The 24,309-nt window shown below is 39.4% G+C and overlaps 1 protein-coding gene across 5 annotated transcripts in view; it reads left to right on the top strand.

Annotated features, from left to right (window-relative positions):
• NKAIN3 (sodium/potassium transporting ATPase interacting 3) overlaps positions 1–10,437 on the top strand; it is a 353,092-nt gene extending 342,655 nt beyond the window's left edge. For 3 of the 5 annotated variants that reach the window (XR_003991859.1, XM_030489680.1, XM_030489662.1), the window contains 2 exons: positions 5,749–5,832; positions 9,425–10,437. Coding sequence is in view for 3 of the 5 variants with exons in the window: in XM_030489680.1 (XP_030345540.1) it covers positions 5,749–5,832; positions 9,425–9,438 (98 nt within the window). In the remaining 2 variants the exon portion in view is untranslated. The other 2 variants (XR_003991860.1, XM_030489690.1) reach the window with 2 other exon arrangements.
• The last annotated feature ends 13,872 nt before the right edge of the window (positions 10,438–24,309 follow it).

Below are 24,309 nucleotides of genomic sequence, written 5' to 3'. Positions count from 1 at the left end.
AACCAATTTGAAGCAACTGTACACTGAACTTGTGACTTGGCAATGGACTGGAAGTTAAATAGATCAATTCCAATCAGTTCTAGCATCTGCGCAAAACATTTTTAAAAGTACTCTGTAGTTTATGGCATCAAACTCGGCAGAAATATAAAGTCATGCTAATACATAACATGTATCCCAGAATCAGAATACCAGAAAAGATCAAAGCATAACTTCAAAAAGCAGATTCAGAGTTCTGTCTCTTCTGAAGCCAACTCGGACACATTTATCATGAAGATTGTGTTTTTGGAGCTGTGACCAAAGCTGTGGCAGCTTTCTGTACAACAGTCTTTATTCTTGACAACTTGAGCTGCCATTTTAGTGTATTGATTTTGTATACGTTGTGAAAACTCAATGGCATTGTTTGTCTCTTGGTACTGTTTGCATGTAATTGATAGATGTAGTTCCTCTGCATTTAATATCTTTTATGCATGGATTATATTTCCTTTGCAACCTTAATTTGTACATAGGCAGTGTAGTAACTTTAATGGTAACAAAAGAGGCAATCCCAGAGCATTCTGCACCAAAAGGGGTTAGATAGGAAAAGGTGCCACAGAGGAGAAAATCAGTAATTAGTGAAAATAAATGAGCTAAGATTTTTCACCTTTCTAATCTTCTGACTGTATAAAAGTTATGTAGAAAGCTGTAATTGGAATCGTTTGCAATTTACTTTGGTCATATGCAGAAAGAGGGCTACCCTTCACTGTATTTGAAATCTTATTCTAGAACTAGTGGTAGCACCTTTAAATACCAGCCAAAGAAAAGCTTTCTTTCTTTGAAGTGTTTTTAAATACAATCTCCGTGTTATGTGTGATGACTGTACTCTTCTAGGGACTTTTACCCCGTAGTGGCCAGGAGTCCTCAATGACTTGAAAGTGATGGAGAAATGCTTACTTTAAGAAAAAACCACAACAATCAGGCAGCCTGTCATTTAACTTCTGTGATGGGATGGCATGACTGCAAATAGCTTTCAAAGGCGTGGCACATAGTACATTTTGGAAAGGTACTTTCAGATTTGGAATGACTGAGGAGTCTGGGTTGAAAACGTTTGAGCCATTTTCACTTCCTAACATCATACTTCGTCTTACTGCACAGTCATATCCTTAGAGAATAAAAATATCCCTGTGTACCTGATATTGGTATCTTGGATGTCGCAACACCAATAAAATGAGGAGAGGCTTCGGTAGCAAAGATCACAGTTAAGATTTCCATACCAGTGCCGTTTCTAAGGCAATCTGTGAGACAATGCTTCTTTCAGTGCAGTCCTTCAGAGAAGTGTAGTAATTACATGCTTCAGTGTGGGACAGTTGTTTTATAAATAATGCTCTATCTCACTAGGTGAAGATTAAGAAGAAAATCTGGTGCAAAATCTTAATAATTACTGTGGAACCCTGTAATATTCCCCTTCTAGCTTCCAGTAATAAGAGTTTATGCAAAAGGTTGTCTCAATAATTTTCTACCACTTTATCCTGTTTTAACCTGATTACTGTCTGCTAGTACTTTATAGAGACAGGGCAGCAATCACAGTGCCACATATGATTACTAATGTCTCTTCTCCCTTTCTTAATTGTCTTGCACACATTTTCCCTTCTTTAGTCCTCTGAATAAATGAGAAGCTATTCCTGGGATCCTGCAAAAGATTCTTCTGCTACATGACTCGAGGCTTAGGTGCTCAGACTTAGTATGAAGAAGGCAGAACAGATAGTATTGGCTCCACACTGGTAGCTGGATCAGCCTGACTGGTTCAGTGAAGGATGTAAGAACAATGTGTCTCTTGAGAATGAAAGGCAACTGAAAAAGTAGACACCCTGGGAAAAAAAAAAAAGAAACAACCATACTTATCTGAAAGTTTATATAAGCTACAAGTGCAAACATTGGAAAACCTCACATTTAGACTTTATGCATCTAGCACTGACTTATCATCAATCCCCCATTTTTGCTTCCTGTTTCTTGTTGGCTTTGGCTTCTTTTCCTACTACCTGTCACTTATGTCACCTGGTTACACCCTCCCCAGTTATGTACCTTTTCTTAATGAATGTGATTGCATTAATATATTGCCATTCAAAGAAATCTCAGCACAAGGGAAATAATTCAATGCAAAATAGTATTTGGAACTTAAGAAAATCTGTGGTACATAAAAACACACATTCAGTCAGCTGCTAGCCTGCCCCTCTCTTGAAAGAGGACATCTGGAGGTGGCAGCCATTCAGGCCATCAGTTTGGGGGCTTGCTTACATTTAGAAAAAGTGAAGGCATCAAAGGTATTCCAGGCCAAGAGGCTGCAGGATTTACTAAGAATTGTGCTATCTGCATATGGCCACTCTGTTCATACCCTGCACCTTCAGACACGTTTAGAATTTGCCAACTTTGAAAAGGAGAAATTAGTACTATACCAATGGGCTGACAAACTCTGGCAGCTGTTTGCACAGAGCCTGCCAGCAGGTCAGTGGGATATTGCCAGAGAAGCTGAATTCCAGATGAGAGGATGGGAAAGGAGACAGAAGGATTTTTTCAGAGCTCCAGTTCTTCTGCGCTAACTTCAAAGGAAAGCAAATTTTAACTGGCGTATGGGAAATGCACTGGATTAATAATAGTAAATCAAACCTACATGTCGTCTGTCTAGAAAAGAATAGTGAAATTACTGATGATGGTGGATATGCTTTCTTCAGCCAGCAGCATATTGCACTTTTCTCACTCAGGCAGATTATGACAACTGTTCCTCTGATATGGCCCATGAGTGAATGAGCATCATTTTAATGGACTACCCACGGTGGACAGCCAGCACAGATTTGCACTTCCAAGCCCAGCAGGTAGTGAACTCTAAAGAAACATTTCACACTGGCCATTAAGCATCCAGCATGACCACAAAACTGAGGTGACACAAGCAGAGAGCAATTCCTTGGGAATATGGATCATGTTTTGAAGCCAGCTGCAGATAAAATAACTAGCTTCTGCTGTAACCTGCTATTATCTGTGGGGTGCTAAAAAATCCTCTCCCTAGGATTTTAAGTTTCTCTCTGCACGACTGTAGTTAATGACTGGACTCCATGAGGTGTTCCTTGTTTAGTGACCAAATATCCCTACTGCTAACAAGTCGTGGGGTTTGTTGGTTTGGGGGGGGCTGGAGGGGAAGAGATTGGTTTTGTTTTAATTTAATGTATAGAATTCTGGAACTGTATAGATTTTTTTTGTTGTCGTCGAACTTTCTTCCAGGCATATGCAACTTTCTGAAGTTAATTATTGTAGTCCCATGAATTTATGACAGAAATTATCTATAGTCCATTAACCAGGACAGAAATGAACAAAATCAATTATTTTATATCATCCTTGAATTGTTTTCCTGTTGAGAAACCTATACAAACGTTGCTGCTCTTTACTTTTGGCCAATTAAAGAGGGATGTATGCATCCAAACAGTTCACTCAATGTAAAGTTTTGAAGTATTTTATCAAAGTTGAATGTCTGAGATGTCTGTTTGAACTGAAACATAGATAGTAATAAAAATTCAAATTTCTGTGTTTAATGGCCATTTGTGGTCTTAGTCCTGAAAGTCTGCTATATATAAGTGGTGAAAATATCAGGTAAAAACAGACTGAATTTGTAAAACTAAAAGTAACTCATTACTCAAATAACTGATGATGAATCTTCGTGTTAAAGAGCTGTCAGCCATAAAATAGAGTGTATAATGAAAAATGGCACATTCCATTGTCTTGTGTGATAGAGCAGCTTCTTGCCTTGAGAATTAGCTTCGCACAAATTTTAAGTCAAAATTCAACTTTAATACTATATAACACATCTTGGATTGTCAAAGAGAAAGGTTCAGCTAAACAGATTTTAGCAGTTCATTTCAAAACTTGTTGGATGGTGCTATTAAATATATGTTCTTTATCAGACAAAGATACGTCTATGTTGTCAATCATTAATACATATTGACTTCATTTCTTTCTCCAAAAGATTTGTTAGTAGAAGGACTAGTTACTTTAAACTCTCTCCCTGCTTAGAGTAGCAGATGATGTTTGTGATTGCTGAGAGGAATGATGTGTGGTTCTGAAGTGGTGAATTATCTCAAAAGCATACTTACTAACTCCTATCACATGTCCTCAGTAAAAAAAAAAACCCTTCAAAAAGCAGGAAAAACTGAAGTATATAACCCCCAAAAAAATATTATATCTATGGACATGATTTTTTTCTAAAAAATTAATTGGTGTCTGTGTCTTACATTAGACATCATTTTAATAAATCATTTTTTTCTGCAAATATGCCTCTTTGTAAGGGTTCTGTCCCATTAGTGCTTAAGTCAATGTTGATGTATGTTATTTTATTTAGTGACAACATTCTGAAGGAGAGCTGCAACATTAAGGAAATACAGTATAAAGACGATGTGCAGATAGGCTAGGGCTGGCACTTGGGCTGGGCTAGCTCCTCAGCGTTATGTCCCGCTCAGTTTTAAGAAAAAAGTCTTGTGGCTAAGGTGATGCTGTATGATTGCAGTACATCGAGTTCCATTTTCAGCCAAGCTACCCCTTTCCTGGACTCAAGAGGAGAGGCAACTAAAATGAACAGGAACACTTCCACACATTTTAGCGGATATTTCATCAGCCCTTCAATCTCTGAGCCTTATTTCTCCATCCCCTCATCATGGATGAGTATTCTTTCTGTCTTTCTTTGTTTACCTAGTGCATACATCACCTGGGAAAGAGTTGTTTCTTATTAGATGCTTATATGGCAATTAACACAATGAGGATCTAAATTCTGCTCAGGACTTTTGTATATAAGCCTATATATAAACAAATTAAAGCAGTTGCTTTCCATGTGACCAAAGAATCCTAATGTGTTGTGAATTTCTCAGCTCTGCACAGGTCTGCAAAAAGCCCTTCTAAATCACCAGAAAAATAACCTCCTCCATGAACATGCTTTTAAGATTTCTAGGATAGCTTCGACATGCAGCTGCTTGAAGCTGCTTAAAATCTTACCAAAAATAGTAAGACACAAGACTCAGACTAAAATATCTTACTTCACAATCATTATTATCATAGAAGGAACTAAAAACTTCTCAAGAGCAGATATGCCCAGATTATTTCTGACAGAAATCTTGAGAGAAAGTGAAAGGATTCTGAAAAGGCTTCCTGTCCCCGCAACTTCATCCAGAGAAAATGCTACTGCTTTTTCACATTCAGTTCTCACCTCTTTTTTCATAACTCAGTGGCTACACCTTTGGTTTTTGTTGGTGCATTACATTCCTGCAAGTCTATTGGGTTGTAAGAGTTTAGGTGAAATTAGGCTCATGAGCTAAGCTGTTTCCACTGCCTAAATTTCTTCATAAACACTTCCAAAGGAGTTGAAATTGAATTATGAAATACATGCTGAGATTGCCTTACAGAGAAGCAGCTACATTACCCCACAGTGGTTTCTGTTTACGTATTCTGCAGATCTGCGAATGTTCCTTTTGCACATACACTGGCAGGAGTGTGTGTCTGGTCAGTCACCAGCCAGCTTGTCTTGCCAGGTACAGGGCTAAATGGACCCCAAGGCAGGCAGAGCACAGAGCCTCCTATAAGCAGTTTCCACAGTATGGTTACCCACTTGGTTTATTTCTTGTAGGGAAACCTGTGCATGCGCTTATTATCTTTTTTAACTTAATTTGTCCATATTTCTTTTTAAGTTGACATATTTTCATTTCCATTTGTTCATTTCTGGAACTGTTGTATTTTCAGTTGATTTCATAGGTGGACTTGACACATACTCCTACCGACAGCCCCCCCAGGAACATGTTGAGTTAAAGCCTGTAAAGCCTGTAGGTAAGGTTCTGGTCCTACAGACCACATTAATCCTTCTAACTGGACTGAAAGCTAACCTTTTCCTGAAATAATTTTGGCATCAGGTTACTAATAATTTAACTACATTTTAATTACAACTTAATTAAAAATTAATCCACATAAAACATGCAAGTGAGGACACTTTATCATTGATGACATATCCACTAAAGCAAGGATTAGTAGATATCACCATGTCTGCCATGTTGTGTCTCGGCTTAATGCAAGGAGAGGCTCTCAGTGAAGTATGGAATTGCTTTCCTGCTGACTTTTTAGCAAGAAAAGAGCTGGTTTATGGCTGCTGCTACTGCATAAACCTTAATGGGATTAACCCATTTATGGAAAAGCAGAAGCTTTTACATTTGTCTAGCTACTGAAAGAAAAATGTTTGCTGAAAAACTGCTAGTCAGCTTAAAGTCTATCTGTAGAATTTCACTGCAAGTTCATTATCTCTTTGTAATCACTTATTTGCTACCGCCATGAAAATCATGTTTTCATAGGCTCTTCCTACTCTGCTACCTAATGTGTAAGTTTGGATGCATATATATTATTTTTATTTGTAATAAATTAAGATAATGGGGAGACATTACTAGTACATATATTTTGGGAGAAGCTCAGGTAACTTCAAGTAGATGACATTTCTAAGTATTATTGGTAAAACAGAAGATGTTAATTTGTAAAGTCTTCTCAAATGCTTCTAAGTTGTTGCCATGATGCTTTCTGGTTTTAATTTTTCTTTAGGCCTTTCAAACATCTTAAATGCAACATGAAACCCATGTGCAGCTAATAATTGACTGAAACTGATTTAATGACTTACTGTATTTTACTTACCTGTTAACAGAATTAAAATGTGTTTGAGGGTTTTTCCTGGTGTATGCACGTGTGCGTGTGCTGGCAGATTTAATATAAAGTGGACAATTGCAAAAATATGTTTCGAGTTGGCACTTGACACCTGAACTTTTCTTGTGACTTTATTCATTTTTTCACGTTTTTTAAATGTATTTTATTCATGCTGCAGCTTTCAGTGTGTAGAAATAAACATGGATAAAAATTTACTCAAGTTTTGTGAGTTAATATTGCAGGATTATGAAGGCCCAAAAAGGAGAAAAGCCCTCTCAGTATGATGATGTATGTTAGAACAGGAAGAAATATCACATTATGATCACAAAATGGAATAATGAAGAGTTTGACATGATATTAAGTACACCCTCTACATTGGAATCTGCATTTTCAGTAATATTTCATTAAATGGCTGTTTTGCTGCACTTTGTGTGGAACGATGATAGCAAAATGGGGTTTTGACCATTCTGAATAAGCTCCTAGACTGAAAAAAGTAAAATAGGTATCCGGGATGTAGAATGTCACAGCTACAACATTTACACATCTCCACAAAAGATTTTCATGTCTAAACCTGCATTCAGGTTAATTTTAAGTATTAAATGAATAAATGTTTAATACTTTCTTAGCAAACTTAATATAACTAAAGGAGAGGGGAAAAGGACATTTTCACAAAATACTTAGAAAAATTCCTGCAAAGTATGTTCATTTATTTTGCAGCAGAAAAATCACAGAATGTGAGAATTTGTTTTTTAATGGCAGATTTTGGTTAAGTAGCTCAAAGGATTTGGGGGATGGTGGTGAGCTTGCAATACTGGAGAATAAATGGCATCTTCCCATTTACCATATATGGGTGTTATACAGATGGGAGGGCCCTCTCTGGCCTCTTTGTTGCTGCCTGAACTATAAAATTGGAAGATAAATTATACTGAGTTTTCTTCTTTATCGATATTTTGGTTTTATGCGCTGAAAGATACAGAGAGGATCTTTACCTAAGCAGGGAAGAAAAATACTATCAGTGATCAAAGTCCGAATTAAAAGCCAAATTGCTGGAAACAATTTGAATGGTCAGTGGATTGTGACAGATGTTTGCAGATGCTTATCTCTCTGCAGCAGATTGCCTTCTAGACTTCTTTTGATAAGTTAATTGCTATCTGTATCAGTTATATATAGTCTGAGAATCCATAGTATCCCTAAGAAATGTGACTTCTGGAATCCAGGCTGTGAAAAACTCCATTTCTGTTCTCTTAAAGTTGAATATGAATAATGCTTGTTAAACACAATCAAAGCCTTAATAAAGATTACAGATCTTTTGCCATCCTCACCACTTTCCTCATGGGAAAAATTAGCTTGATGTTTTTTAATAGATAAAGCTTGGCTATATTTCCCTTTTTTTCACCCCTCTTATTTCCCTTATTTCATTTATAAATTAACTAATCGTAGCCCATTGAAAATGCAAGGTTCTGTGGCCTCATCCAAACTATGCAGAAGACAGTCTGGTTTTACCAAGTATTCATATTCAGTATAATGTCTGCTTAGTGCTGCCATAATTATTAATGATTAGCAAGTCTAAGATTAGTTTTCCTTTTGACCCCTGAGAAGAGGTTAAATTTGAACTTGTTCCATGGGGAACATCTTTAATGCAAATATGAATGATCATAGCTTGTCTGTTTGCTCTTCATTCTGCCTATAACTCCATTAGGCTACTGGACAAGGAGAAGCAGGATCTTTGCCCCGAAAAGTGCAGCTTCAATTAAGATGTGTGTAAGGCAGGAGACAACAGGGGGACTGGAAAAAAATCATCATGTTCTCTTTGAGACTAAAGCACATGGACTATAAAGAGGACTGTTGTGTTTTTATCTGTTTCAAGCACAATACCAACAGCCAGGTCACTCAGTAGTATTTAGAATTGCTTCATGTATTGCCACATGGAAAAGAGAGGAGCATGGGGTTTAGAAGAAAAAAATGAGAAGTTTCATTTTGTCTTGCATTAGGTTTTTTTATTATTATTACTAATCGTTTGCAGAAGTTAAAGTTTACATGTGCGTTATTATTCCTGATTGAATGAGTATGTCTGATCTAGCGCTACTATAGCTTTGGGCAACCCTGTCTGGACAGACACTGAATCCCTAATTCCAATTAGGGATGTCCCTAATGTTTCCAGGGACATTGCTGACTTCCACTCATGGGACTGATTCAGTGTCTGAGAAACTCTGTCAGTGGAGAGGTCACCGCTCTGTGGTGGGTCAGTGTGGCCCTGTCCTGTTTGTATCTTCTCCTGAGACTACCCAGTGTAAAATTGCTATGAAAGATCATCATATATTTTCCAATATTACACAAGTGAACGTGGTTTGCAGGGTGTGAGAACACATAGATTCAGCAGACGTGGTTATGGTGAGGACTATCAATACTGTTAAAATACACTGTTAAAATACATTATGCTAAAAAAAGAATCTATTATTATGTGAGCTGCAGACATGTTTCACCACCTCTGGGATTTTTCCCCAATCATTTTTTTGCCTGTATGGTATGCATGATACAAAGCTACTACTTTGTACCCAGCCATTCTTTCTTGACCTAATATGTCGGTCTTGTAGCTGAGAAAATTAGTGACCAGAGGTGATTGATCCACTTGTTCATTAGTTACTAACCTGTCAGCTGGTGTGAATTTACATCTCACAAATAGGAAGACAAAAAGAAGAGACTCATTTTTAAGTAAATCATATATTCTGGTTTTTAGGTCGAAGTAAGTAACGAATGTGGACTCAAGACTTCTGCTGCTGTAGCTGAAGAAACAGATTTTAGAAGAAAAGACTAACCTTGTGACTCACCGTTCTGGAAGAAACCCACCATCCGTCCCTCACGGCATGTGGACTGTTCTTCCCGCAGGCTCACTGTCATTATCAGCGTTGTTATTTCATAGGTCCTTGTAGATGATCTTGAATTTTTGAATAATTTACTTATATGGACACTTGTAAATTGTAAATTTTTTCTTTTTTAATTTTAGTATTTTTACAACATTCACTGTTACGGCATGAAAACAAAACCACCTGTGAAAACTAGGTGAAGGGTGCATCTTTCTCAAAAAAGTCAATATTTTTTGACTGATAGAATCATAATGTGTCTGGTCAAGATTGTGTCGGTAACCAGTAACTTTGGGAGCAAAATATGCAGCAGGAGTCAAACCCTAACAGTGTACAAGAGGTCATTTCAATGCTGTATTTAGAATTTTCAATGTCCACTCCTTGCATTGTTTGAACTGCTGTATGCTGTAGGAATTGATCTGTAAGTCTTCTTATCCAGGTGTTCCAGCACTAATGTACTCACCTAATTGTTGCGATTTTTATATGATTCCTTCTCCATTCCTAATCTCTTTTGCCCTGAGCCCACCACCAGTAGCTGTCTCTGATTTGAAGAGATGTAGGACAACCACTCTATGGATGTCGGTCTCTAGGAATCCTTACATCCAGGGCTCTTTAGATGTCTGTGATTTGCACATTTTTAAACTCTTTTCCTCCTTTCTCCCAGGAAGAAGCCAAGCATGAATGTACAGTACAAGGCACCAACTGAAGCCTTAGAAGCCTCTGGGGACTAATTTTGCTCTTAATTTGAAAGTAAACAAGCAAACCTGAAAATGTGTGTAAAAATCTGTAAAATTATTTGTAAATACTTCTAGACAAAGAACATGTATGTAACCGTGGTATTTTGTTTTCTATTCTTGTCACCACTAGCATAAAGTGATACACAAAGCTATTTTCTCTGGGGAACTGGCAGTCTTTTTAACAGAACACTTTGTTTCTTCTTAATTACCGTATGAAGTGCTGTGCACAGTTGTATGCCCCAGAGAGTTACATCTCTCCGCAGAGCCTATGTGCCTCAGCATTCAGCTGAAACTTCGGGGGTTTAGGGCTGGGTTTGGTTTTGCAGCTTCTCATTTTATGGTTTCTTTGGTGGGACTGTCAGGAAGGACATTCCTTCTAGCAGTGTATCTCTGCCTCTCCACCACAAGCTGAACAGAGGTCCACTAAGTTTCTTCATAAATGTCCAAAACAGTCTTCAGCTCGTAATTTCTGGTCCAACAACATTTAGATCCTAAATTTGCAGTCTTCTCTTGAATGACCTATTTTCAAGTCTGAACAGATGAAAGCTAGAAAGCTTGTCTTGAATCTTTCCCTTCTGAAGTCTATTTGTGTTATCTATTGATACAAACCTAAGGGGGCGCTAATAAATACAATGGAGGTAGAGTCTGTCATTTTTAGGTGGCAAGGCTTTTGTGGTGCATTCACCTGTTTCCCAGCTAGTTAAATCAAAGACCTCACTGTCTTTGGAGAAACCACAACCTGAACATAAGTTAACCTTCCCTGAAATCGAGTACAAAGTAAGCGCTAAGACAAAGAAATGACAACTGAATAAAATCCTTTCTTAGTATTCCTAGAACTGAATATACCTCAAATGGGATATCTTTGTGTGTGAAGTCAAACTGTGCCAAAAAGAGGGTTGCTTTGTATGAAGATAGTGCCATCTGTCCTTGTGTATTCCCTCCTGCACTCTTTTCCCCTGTATTCTAGAATACTGCAAAGTTCCAGGTTTGTCTCGTTTTGAAAACCTCATCTTAGCACTAAAAACCAGGTAGTTTCTCACAAAACTAATATAAATAGTACCATTTTTGAGGAATCATGAAGAAGATAGAGTGTGAATTGCTTTATTGCTGTAATATTTTAATAAGGTGAACACATTTTTATCTACTTCTGTAATATTTTACTTCTGCTTATCACAACTGATTATTTCATTTCTTTACATGATGCCTTAAACAGTGATGATGTCTACCTAGCCAGTGCATGCAGCCTTCTTGTTTGTGATGGCTCTGGAACTTCAGAGACAGGGATAACTGAGCACTGTTCAGCGTCTGGCAGTTTCCAGAAGCTGCGTTGCTTCAACTTTCTCAAGTGCAGAGAGAGCCCAGGACATGGGCATCTAAAATGATGATTCCTATGATCAACAGAGTTCCCATTTGGGTTTTACATTTCATCATAAATTTCCCTGCATTAATTATTATGGGCTAGCAGATTAAAAGCCTCCAACTGAACTCTGCTACCCTCAGGACCGGACAGGAGGAAAAGGAAGAAGTGCTACACCCCCGTTGGCTGCACAGATTCCCACCCTGTTCTGGCAGAACCTTGGAAGCGTGTATTTAATATTCTACCAAGACAGACACATTCACTGGACCCTGTTTTACGAATCTGTCTGAATGTGTCTAAACCCTGCCTTTCTGTGTGTCCTTTATGTTTTTAGGTTGCTAACCAAGAACTGTGTACATGCCACAAAAACTCTGCAAAGACAGAACCTGACTTCTCTTCCTTCTGAAATACTGATCGCTTTTTAGCTGTGGAACACAAACCAGTATATCCTAAATAACACTTAAAATCTCGGAATCATTACCAATACAGTGAGTCTGCCATCTGTCTCACTTAATGAACAGAACAATCCTGATTGAGAAGAATTTATCTTCATTAGAACAAGTCAAAATGCATACTGCAATGATGAAGGAAACTGTCGTTCTTTTCTAAATTGAGATACAAAAAATAGTACCAATCAATCTGTACATGGTGGGGGGGGGGGGGGAAGTCTAGAGAATAATAAATTGATTTGAATGTTAATTGCTGTGTTCGCCAATATAGTAGAACATATTGGCTAACAATTTTGTAGGAAGCCTTGAGCAGTAATTCGTTCTTTTTTGCAACACGTTCTTTTGTGTGTTGCAAAAGGTGTTAGGTGAGTCCCAGAACAGCCAGCTACATAGGAAATAAGTGTTGGCTTTCTAAATAAACTTAGTTTTCTTAAGCTTAACTGTAACATGCAATTTCAGGAAATTACTAGGTTTGTGCTGCAGAACAGAATTTGCTGACAATCTCAAAACCTCAGAGCAGATATCAGGTGGTATAAACTGTTCTGGTATTTCTGGCATTAATAAGTGATACTAGAACAGCTGAAGATCTGTCCTTCAAACTTTCAGACTTTTTCCTTTCCCCAAGTTTCTGCTTATCTCAAGTTTTACATAGAATCGGATTCGCAACGCGACTTTAACTGACAGCAAGGCTGGGGATGTGACTGCAGAAATAATGGCACTGCATGTTCACTAAGGACTGAGCCAGGTACCACCAAGTTTGTAAAAGAGCATCTGATGTCTTCAGGACCTGAAAACAGGAATTGTATCAAGAAATTAACAGATTTTTGCCTCCTACAGTGACACAGAGTGATTATATATTACAATTTTGGATGTTGCTGAAGGAATTATTTCCTGGACTGATGTCCTCAGCTCTTTCTTATCCATAGAGATTTTTTACACAAAAACTTGAAACAATTTTTTTGAAGTTCAACTCTCTAAAATGAAACAGTTCATGGCCTGGATTTGCTGAAGAGGTTCTCTTAGTGCCAGGATATGACATTAGCTACTATAAATATTTTTCATAGACTCATAGAATTGTAGAATCATAGAATGGTTTGGGTTGGAAAGGACCTTCAGATCATTTAGTTCCAACCCCCTGCCATGGGCAGGGACACTTTGCACTAAACCATGTCATCCAAGACTCCATCCAACCTGGCCTTGAACGCTGCCAGGGATGGAGCATTTACCACTTTTTTAGGCATCCCATTCCAGTGCCTCCCCACCCTCACAGTAAAGAACTTCTTCCTTATATCTAACTTACTTAAACTTCCCCTGTTTAAATTTGAACCCATTACCCCTTGTCCTATCACTACAGTCCCTAATGATGAGTCCCTCCTCAGCAATTTTCAATTTTCAGTTGAGCTTTGCTAGTTAAAACCATGGGAATTATGCCTGGTTTTATTGAACAACTGCTTGCTTTCACTAGTGCAAAAGATGGCATTAAGAAGCTGTTACTTACCATATATTAATAAGTATATTAGAGCTTGAAGCTAGGGGTATGGTTGCTGGTTAGCATGTGACAATACTAACTTGTTTAAACCCTGAGAACACATAATTGGGTCACTCAAAAGCCTGTTGTCCTGCAGGCTTTTGCCTGGTGTATTTTAGCCAAAAAAACCCATGGTGGCTTATCTCTATCAGATAAACAACACTGAGTGCCGGCTGTCTTTGCTCACAGCTGCCATGCCGGGCTCTACTCCCCGTCTGGATCTTGAGTTTCATCTCTCCATCCAGATGTCCACAGCTGAGGTGTGTTGCAACACCACTATCACCTCTGAGTGCCACATTGGCAGCTGCAACCTTTTTCCAACAGCAACTGCAATGTGCTTCTCTGCAGCCGGCTGCCTGCCTGCCTTTTACATGGGGATTGTCTGGTTGAAAAAAGCCAATCCAGCAATCTATCAAGTTCCTTTAACAGACTTTGACAGAGGCAAACAAAAATTGACGTCCCAAACTAATTGGCTTGCCTCCTTCCAGCATCAGCCTCATCTAGTTTAATTATAATGAATTACAACCTGGGAGCTTTTTTATACACTGAAGAAATCTTTTTTTCAAGTTGAGAAAATGTTGCTTCCATGGTTTTTTGCAAACAAATTCAGCTCTTACCTGCTATGCTCAGTGTTTTGACAGAAACCTGTTCTTTAGCACCTTATACTGATGAAGCCATGCCTGCCAGAATGGCAGTGGATCAGCCTGAAAGAGTCATTAATTTGCAGAGGGTTCATAAATGAGCTAATATATATGTTATGGACAATCGGGGAATTCAGATCTGTGAAAATGGGCACATAAAGAAGATATTTCATATCAAGATTACTGCTGCAGGGTTTGTCCCTTAGAGCTATGTCTGCCTTGCATGCTGGTGGTGTGCTCACAGGATGTGAGAGCAGCCCTGATGACCTGGAAATACCAGCAGCACTCCGCTTTGCTGTAAGGGACACAAGGCTGTTCAGGTCCCTCAATAATTATTTAGCAGACAAGGGCACAGATCTAGCCTGTCCTGCTTGCAATCTTCCCGAGGTTGATAAGCAACTGCTAATAAATGAGGGTTTCTCACCGTAATTTCTATTTCCTTCACACAAGTCAGAGTTTGAATGTTTCTCTTTGATTTTAAATGAATAAAACATCTGGGTTGAATTCCTGCTTCCACGTGAGTACCTGCTGGTCAGTCATATAACACAGTCCTGGATGGGACAGCTTTGTGGAAAAGCTGCCCTTACACGGTCTGTTTTCTCTCAAAACCAGCAACAGACTCTGAGGATAGTCTGACTGAATAGTAGCCATGCATAAAGAATACCAGGAAGGCAAAAAAGATTCTCCTTGTTTTGCTTATCCCCCTAGGACCTAATATCACTTTTTTAAGCTTGCTGTCCCAGTTTCCTATTTATTCCACACCAGCCATATGCAACCATGGTTTCAAAACACCCTGAGTGCCAAGCAGACTTGCTGAAGCTGAATTATGATTTGGCTGAATGTGATTCCAAGAGTAACGCAATTTCTCTTTTTCCACAACAGTATTTTCTGCCCAATTAGTAGAACATCATATACAAGGAAGGTTTACAGCATCCCCTAGGATGTGACATATTTGGAATGACAACTGTGTTACATGTGAGCAAACAATCAGCTCCCCATGTAGGCCCATACTATTCAATAAAATGTCACTGGTGTGTACTTATCCTGCCTTATCTGTGTAGCCAGAATGAGGGTGGCAAGCAGGCAGAAAGTCCCAAGTGCTGGGGCAAATACAAGCCAACAACTTGTTTAAACAACCTTGGTCTGATATTAATAATCCACACTGCAATGTGTTGCTTTTCTTAGCAAATAAAGCCACCTGGCTTATAGGTGGCAGCCAGCTCCTCAGGTGTGTGATAATCAGTAACCTTCTATGCCACTCTTACACATATATATTCACAATCATGTTTTGCTTTCTAAAGGTCTTATAATTCAAGTAAGTCTGTTTTCCCAGAAGTTTAGAGAAGGCTGTATCTAGACTGCTATGGGGAGTGTCCCTTGGAGTGTTAGGAGACCAGAATAACACCTATGGAGACCACTCCCTGCCCATGGGAGCACCTCCCGGACACATCCTAATGCCAGCATTGGCTGGCAGCTCTAGAGGAAACCCAGAGAGGCCCAAAGCTCTGAGAAAAGCAAGAGGGCCTGGCTGCCACAGCCAGGTCCCACCCTGGGCTCTGCAACCTGCAGCAATCTGCTGGGAAACAGCCCTGGGAGACCTCATCCTGCTTTGCTCAGGACCTCCATTTAACTGCATTTAAACCCAGGCCTTGGGCTGTGGTGCTTGCCTGAGCTGTGCTGTGGCCATGCCTGTGCCTGGCCAGGGACTCACCTGACCTCAACTCCCCGATGCCACTTTTTGGGGAAATCAAGACTGGAGAGGCTAACCCTGTGAAGGAAGAAAGACTTGAGGAAATAAATATATCAATCAGACCTACAAAAGGCAGCACGCTGAAAGCAAAACTACGTAGGAGAAAGCAAACAACAATAAAAAGGTAAAAAGAAAGAACTGTGATTTTATTTTTAACATCATCACATAGTAGATTCTCAAAATGATGATTTTCATTTCCTAGCATGAAAAGCACCACAACATACACGTACACAAATATGTATCTTTGTCTTTGCTTTTGAAAAAGTAGGGTTTCTAAAAGCTCGACTAGTTTTACAGCCTTTCACCATTAAAATCTAATATGTCAAGAAACACGATGTACGAAGGAATACTAAATGAAAGGTTTGACTGCTGTTCTGCTAGGCGTGTTATGCCACCTCATGGCTAGTGGCAGAAACACCACCACACATATTAAGAGTCAAAAATACAGCAGAGGAAAAAGAGTAGTTAATCTCATTTATTGCTACATATTGCTGAAATGTCACAAGTCCCACTGGGATCAATCATTGCAGAGTGCTGAGATAAAATCTGTGAATTACATATAATATATAAGGACAAAGCACTGCAAAACACATTGCCTTTTAATAGTTGAATTTGATGGTTTACTGCAAATATATTGCTAACATAACATGTAATCCAAAGCTAAGCTGGTACTATCCCATAAACAACTGCGGAGCTCTGTTCCCATGTTCAACATGTCTCAGCAGGTTGCCATTATCTGGAAGCACACAGTGTCTTCTACTCCAAGTAATCTCTTTGCCTCTTTCACTTCAGTAACAAGAAATATAATTTCTTTTTGGTTGGATAGCTAACATGGAATTCCATGGCAGGGGGGTTGGAACTAGATGATCTTAAGGTCCTTTCTATTCTATGATTCTATGATTAGGATAAATTACACAATGAAGTAGAAATGGTCAGCTCCCGAGTATCTAAAGAAATCTAGATAAGAAACATATTTAAAGCAAAAAGATATTTAAAGAAAAAACATTTATTAATTTGGGACATACATGCCATCTTTAGAAGTAGAAATAAGGAATCAAAAAGTTAGGTCTTTGGGGTTTTTTCCGTGACCTGGTTAACTCACAAACCAGGTAACCCATCCAGGACACATAAGAAATGACCACTCATACTTTAAAACTCCTTGTCTAAAAAGTACTACAGTCTTTCATCATGGCAGAGGTAGAGAATCTTTATGTCTCAGGAGGACCCTTGTAGGTTAACTTTGTAAAAGTGAATGTGAAAGGCACCATTTGCATTTTGAATATTCAGATTCTCTTATTAATATAGGTGTTTGGGGAAAAAAAAGTGCTATGCCCTGTTTTTGATGCAATCTAATTCAGAGATAATAAAATACTTTTGTTTCCTATGTCTAGAAAGGCTATGGATGGGTTCTCTCCCTCTTACCTAGCGAATGCAGTAATCCTTGTTGGAGCAGTAATCTGCAGTCCAAAATTACTGATGCATTTAGGGATCATCCTTATTTCTCTGACTTGCCAGAAAGTTCGTATTCCCAAAGGATGACTTACCATGCAAATAAATTAAAATGCCAGCCTCATAAAAAAAAATACTAGTTATTTCCTGTTCAGAAGCAATTGTTTATTACAGCAAAACAAAATACATTTGTTGGTAACTGTTCCAGTTTTTAAACTTACGATACAGAAATATCACACTGAAACCTCTTTCTAGAGATTGCTTAAACAAGGAGATCATGTGGAGCAAATGTGGCATTGGAATCAGGATCTTTGGAGAGTGAAAAAGCTATAAATTGTGCATTCTTCCCCTTTTTCCAGCTTCTGGGATTAATTTGGCCATCCATGAATAATGCATTACAAGACCAGCTTCCTACCTTTTGAGATTTATTCTGTTCATCCAGTGTAACTATTATGACTCTCAGTCTGCTCTGTATGACATGTAATTTTGTGTAACATTAGCCAGTATGTTGGAAGTGGGGGCTCTTTAATAAATAGAGTTTCTGCTTCAAAATTACATACAGATGACTTCCTGGAGCTAACTGAAATATACACTCCAAAAGCTATCTTCTGAAAACACTCTTGTCCTTTATAATGACACTTGAAATGACTGATGAAAACCTGCTTGGGCCAACACTTTAGTAATTAATGGTGTGTAGATATGTCTTTGTCCTCCTGGAGAAGAATGAAGACTTGGCTTCCTCAGTAGATGTGGCTACTTACTTTACATTAACACAGCTGTTACTCTGAGATCCAAGCCTTTCTGGAAAACCAAGAAGAAAACATAGGTCTTTTCCTTTTGTGTTAGGAAATCGCAAGGCATTCTGCTACCTGTATCCATCACAGAAACTTTAGGGAAACAGAAGACACTCTGGGATTTCTCTGAAGAAGCAATACTGCCTACTAGCGAGACCTCAATCTAATGACCCAAATTGTATTGTGGCTATGACACGTGTCCCACACTGTAATATTTAATAGACTGTAATATTTAATCTCTTGGTACCACACTCCTCTATGAAATGGGCATAGTAATACCCGTGTAGCACTTGCCCACAGAAACAGCATTTTACTCAGATTTGACTTACTTTATTTAGTGGAGCTGCTAACTATAAAGTATGAGGATTATATACAAAGGATTGTGCCATTTTCTTCACACACAACGTTAATGGATATTCTTTACAGACAAATTAAAGGATTTAAGTTATTAAGAGCTATACATGAACACATATTGCTGTAGGGCATGGGCTTTTCTTTTTCATTTATCAGCTGGATAAACTAATTAAGCATAGCTGAGTTCAGGAACTAAAAATAACATGTTGTCATTTACAGGACTGAGCTTTAACTATGTCTCTTTTTCCCTCAGGGAGAAGTGAGAGACTTTAGAAAAATAAAATAAATAAAATAAAATAATAATAAAAAAAAAATAAACCTCTTTTAGTTTGCTGTGGGGCTGTGATACTGTGTGCAGTGCACATACTACACTGTGTATCCAAACACTGGAATTCAAATTGAAGAGGCTGCTGTGTGGCTAATAAGACACACGGCTTGCTGACTTCACTGCACTCTTCTGCTATGTCTCTGCAAGGAATGAGGAGCAGGGAGGGTTGTACAAGCACAGATGGCAAAAGGGAAAAGCATGAGAAAAACAGAAGAGCATAAAATGTACCTGGACCCAACAAAATACTTGGATAGTCTCCCACAGCTGTTCTTTTGCATCCACCAGCTTCGGCAACTGCTCATCCACCTCTTCAGATGTGCCTAGCTCACTCTGCTCCACGTTATCTGCATCACATCCTGGCTAATCCTGCAGTGTGAATACGAAGTGCTCATGCAGCTCTAGGTAAAAAGAAGACCACTTTTTCCCTCACAGGGCTTGAAGAGGCCCACAAAATTGGTGCTGCATAATGGGGTCCCTGGAGGAGCAGGTTGGGTACTATTCCCCTTGTGCATGGCTTTCTCCTGGCATTTTGCTGGTGGAGGCAGATTATCAGCACTGAAGGTCGGATGGTAGCTACCCACTGAACACTGCTATTTCATTCCTGCCCTGATCTGTAAGGCTGAGAAGAAATCATCCCTAAGGATTTACATCCTTCAGACGCTATAGCTGGCAGGTGAGCAGATGACTGAAAGCCACAGGTACTTGTTCAAATCAAGAAAAACAAGAGTCAACTGGGAAGTCCAACGCCTCAAGTAACTCACAGCGTTAACCGACTGCAACTGCCACGTCTTGCTTCAGCTTGCATCCAGGACTTAAGGGCTAGTTTCTTTTACAGCACTGATGTATTCCTTCTCATTTCCATATGCTTGCTGTATTACAGCAGCTGTCCCAGCAAATCCCAGCACGCTTGTTACTGTACAAATGTATAACAGCTTCCAGCAGTCAGAAGGCATAGTAGGCAGGAAGGCAAGTGGAGGTAGAGAGTGGAGAGCAGCTCACCACCAGCTGCATGGCAGGTCTGCATGAAGCTGACCCAGGCTGGCCTTCCTCCAATGTCTCCTTGCAACCCTCCTTCTTCCCAGGGTGGGCTGTGTGCTCTCCTTGCCCATGCAGCAGGGGAAGGGGCAGCGCTAAACCATGGTTCATCTAACTTCAGCGTGAAGCACTGAAATGAAGGGTGTGCAGCAGGGAGCCAAGGTGGTCAGCCAGGATGCTCCCCCAGGCAAGTCCCTCCCTGGGCTGCCTGACATCCACATCAGCAGACACAGTGTCCTCCACCATCTGAAACTACTTGCCATAGTTAGTAGTATCAAATGAAAATACTTTGCAGATATATAATATACCAAGGCTCAGTGAATCTGGGAACAGCAGATGGCTTACATACATCTGAGGAGTTTTTTAATATTAAACAAATAAATTAAGATTGGAGAGGAGTATCAGTCACACATCTTGTTAGATGTTTAATCAGGCAGAGGAGACATCCCAAATTTTAATTGCCTCTATTTTTTAGTGCTCCAGTCTGATTTCAAACTGCATAAATGAAGCTCTTGAATTTTTCTTGTCTGGTTTGAAGTCTTGGTACCTAGATCATAATTTATCAGTAAGTTCTACAGGACACAAGACAACTACCAAAAATTCTGCTACTGGTGAAAATATGAGATTGTGTTTCCTTTTAATTACTTCTCATATAATTAATCACCCATCTGCCTGGATTATGTTCTTCAACATTATAGTCATGAGTTAAAAAACCTGCAATGAATTCATGGCAAACTTAGCAGGAGATAAGCTGTGCTAAAGGAATAAAAATGTGTGGTAGTGAGGTAGAGGCTACACCAAAGTTCGTAAGAAAACTCTCAGTTTACCCCTTTATTTACCACATGGGGTCATCTGTCCTGTAATTAGGCACTGAGCAGGACGATCAAGCCCTATTCTAGAGAGAGTTTTTTTCAATAGGGTTTTTTTTCCTCCCACAATAAATCCTAGCCCTAATGGCACTGTATAAACATGCTCCCACTCCTCAACCTGGGCACAACTGATCCCAGGAGAGATCTGCTTCATGTCACTCACCCAGACACTAAATACGATATCTGGGAATTCAAAATACACACTTATGAAGAATGAAGGAAGAAAGAACATTATCTGGCACTTTATAACCTTTCTGAGTATCACTTTAAATCCATTGTGAACAGCACAAACACATGGCATGCTTTGTGCACGCATACGTGCTCACTGATGTGGCAGTGTAGAGTACAAGCCTTGGCCTTGGCTTACTCTGCTTTTAGGCAATCTAAACTTTCCTAAGTTGTTTGAACGTAAGACACGAGAGATTGGGTGTGATTCATGAAACCCTGACTTGTCAGACCTCAGCTGCCACGACTTGTATTCTTCCCCCACGCAGTTCTGTGGCCTCATTGCTGCAGACAGCCCAGCCACAGAAAGAGGTGTCGCTGTGGTTTAGCACCAAAGCCCTAGTGCGACCATCACCACCTACGCGGAGCCTTTGCAGGAACAGTTGCCAAAAGTATCATTTATTATAAAATAGCCTGGACTCCGCTACCAAAACGCTCAAGTGAGGAATCAGGGGGAAACAAAAGACGCACAGCAAACCCTGCTGTTCAAACCAGAGTTACTGCCTGGATTGGTATTCCCCATGTTGATGTGACATGGATCAGTTTCTCTTAAAATTTATGTATAAAGATACATTTTAATTTGTACCATAACTTTTCCTTACTTACTGCACTAAGGTGCGGCTAAAAGCCACAGTATATCCACAGCATCTTTCACTTGTAGTTAAAACAGTTGGAAATTAGTCCAAATTCATTCATTTCATGTGCCTCAGACCCCCTGGGTACAGAAAATACAGAGGAAACTGCTGACTGATTCTAAACAGCTTTCTTAAGGAAGTGTTGCAAATACAGTGAAGGGAGGGCAAGAGTATTGGTTGTTAAGAATAAAAGGCCTTGAAAGACATCTATATTAAAGTACGGGCTGCCTAACCATATCTCAGGGTGGGACAGTCAGAGCTGCTGCTTCTGCCATGGCTTTTCCAGGATCTTCCCTCCACGCAGTGCAGGAGGCTGGGCACCAGCCAGCATGTCCACTGGCCAGTTTGCTACTGAGCTTGCTTAAGCATTTAGTGTGTTCATGAAGCCAGTTCCCTCATTTGCAAGCATCCGAAGTGGAATGGGCAGTAACTTGGGAAGACTATGGCAGCTGTTGCTGGAAGAAGTAGTGACTGCTGGCTGGAAGTTATGGTACAGTAACTAAGCTCCATAAAGAGCCGCAAAGTAGTGCTGGCTGCAAGAACTAAAGTGGGAAAGCTACAGGGATGTGTTCAAACTCATCCTTGGGAGGGATGAGAAACCTGAAGTAAAGCTTAGGAGGCTAGGGATGATGGGTGAACTAGCTTCTGTCTCTAGTCAGGGAAAAATTAATTGTTTTCAGTTTAGTGGCATAAAGAACAAACTAAACTGTTGTCCAGAGACAAAAGGTTTCCTGGCACTTTTGGTTGAAAGGGTGGACTGCGACACTTCTTGCAAATATTAATGAGAAACATTCAGTTCAAATCTCTCAAATTAAAGCAAAGCGGGTAATAAGGTTCTTAAGGGTTCTCTCTTTTCCTCAGAAGTACAAGACATTGTTAGATCAGCTTTGAGAAGCTGCAAATAGCCTCCCTCAGACTCCATCAGTGGTACAAAGTATGAATGCTAGCGATGAATTTGGAAGCCTAGAAAGATTGCGAGGACTAACTCCATCCAGGGTGAGAATGGGTCTGGCCAAAATCTCTGAAGTACTTCCATTCTGCCAGGGAGTCTCTGGAAAAACTTCGGAAATTGTCTGTAAACTATTCATTGCACTTTGTATCTCCTCTGTAACACTATTAATAAAATCTAATAATAGTATTAACAATTAGTAATTTATATAATACTAGTAATTGGATCATGAGTCACATTATTATAAGTCTCATTGTCTTCTGGGAAAAGCAGGCTTTAGGAGGTAACCTAGCGTGAGAGCTGCCAAGTAAATCCCAGTGAAGTACAGGTATGTGAAGTTTAAACTTCCTGGTCTGAAGTTGAATGCAGGTGATAACAATGTGATAACAACCTGGTGCCTCAAGAAAGTCACAGAGAGACTCATTTCCTAATAAGCTCCTACCTAGAAAATTGCTATTTTAGGATTTCTGGTTTTGCTGATGTACTCTTCATGAAAATTACTATTTTGAAATATGTGAAATATTTTTTACAAGTGAAACTACACATATAAAATCAGCTCTTGGAGTTGTATAACTGCAAAACCACAGCGAAATACCTTCCAGTACAGACCATCAAAGGAAGCTTGGGAGGTACATAGTAATCGAACCAGTTGCTTTGATGATTGGAAACAATTGCTACAATTTAGTCCTTTCGGCCTTTTGCTTTGTTTGCTTTTTGCTTTTCATTTACAGAAGCTTGGTTGTGAAGGATGTTTGCTCATTCTAAGAATCACAAGATAATTTGAGGAGTTTTCCTTAAGTTTGGAGCAAATGCCTTGGTCAAGTGCTCTTTCAAATAGTGGCAGCTATTTTTAGACGGTCTGGACATTTTTTGGATGTAAAGGGTCTTGGATATATTTTGCTATATAAGAACTCACAGAGAAGTTTGCTCTTAAAACACACTGCTTACTTTGTGAAACAGATATATAAGCATTATGAGGAAGTGATGAAAGCTGGAATAGTATGCTTATCAACAGGTGGCCCCGGGCAGGATATTCCTTGCTATTTGCCCTATAAATAAACACTGGATTAGAGAAAAGGCCTGCCCTGGAGAAAGACTCAAAGCTAACAAGGAAAGGTAATCAATCACCTCCCATTATCTGTCAATTTGTCTTCCATGTAAGTACTCAAACCAAAATAATTTGAACAGGCATTTAGAAACTTTAATGGCACTTGAACACTAGCCAACTCCTACAGCTTTTCTGATAACACCACCACCAGATACATATGAGTGAACTCCACAGAAGGAAAAGAAACCAACCCCAATTAAAATATTAATTACCATGATAAAAGTGACCGTGAAATCTTCTGTGTACACCCTCCCACCTCAAATTTGAGCAAGCATTCTTGAGTGTGCATTGGCAGGCAGTCTTCAGATGCCTGTTCACACACACGCAGAGCTATTTCTCTCCCCTCAGGACTCCTGCCTCACAAAGGTAACTCACGGATAAAACACAACAGGGAAACTATTCATTATTGTTCTTCCTGGTTGTTCAAACTGTCCTCATACTTTCCTCCCTGTTCCAGGAAAAGAACCACCATGTCCCTAACAGGCCACTAATTTCTATGGAAATCTGCCCAGAACTGGCACAAGCATAGTCTAGCTTTCAATATTGTTTTGCT

Source organism: Strigops habroptila, chromosome 1 (assembly GCF_004027225.2).
Source record: "Strigops habroptila isolate Jane chromosome 1, bStrHab1.2.pri, whole genome shotgun sequence".
Classification (NCBI taxonomy): domain Eukaryota; kingdom Metazoa; phylum Chordata; class Aves; order Psittaciformes; family Psittacidae; genus Strigops; species Strigops habroptila.
The sequence above is the reverse complement of the archived record's forward strand: the minus strand, read 5'-3'. Positions and strand labels throughout refer to the sequence as shown.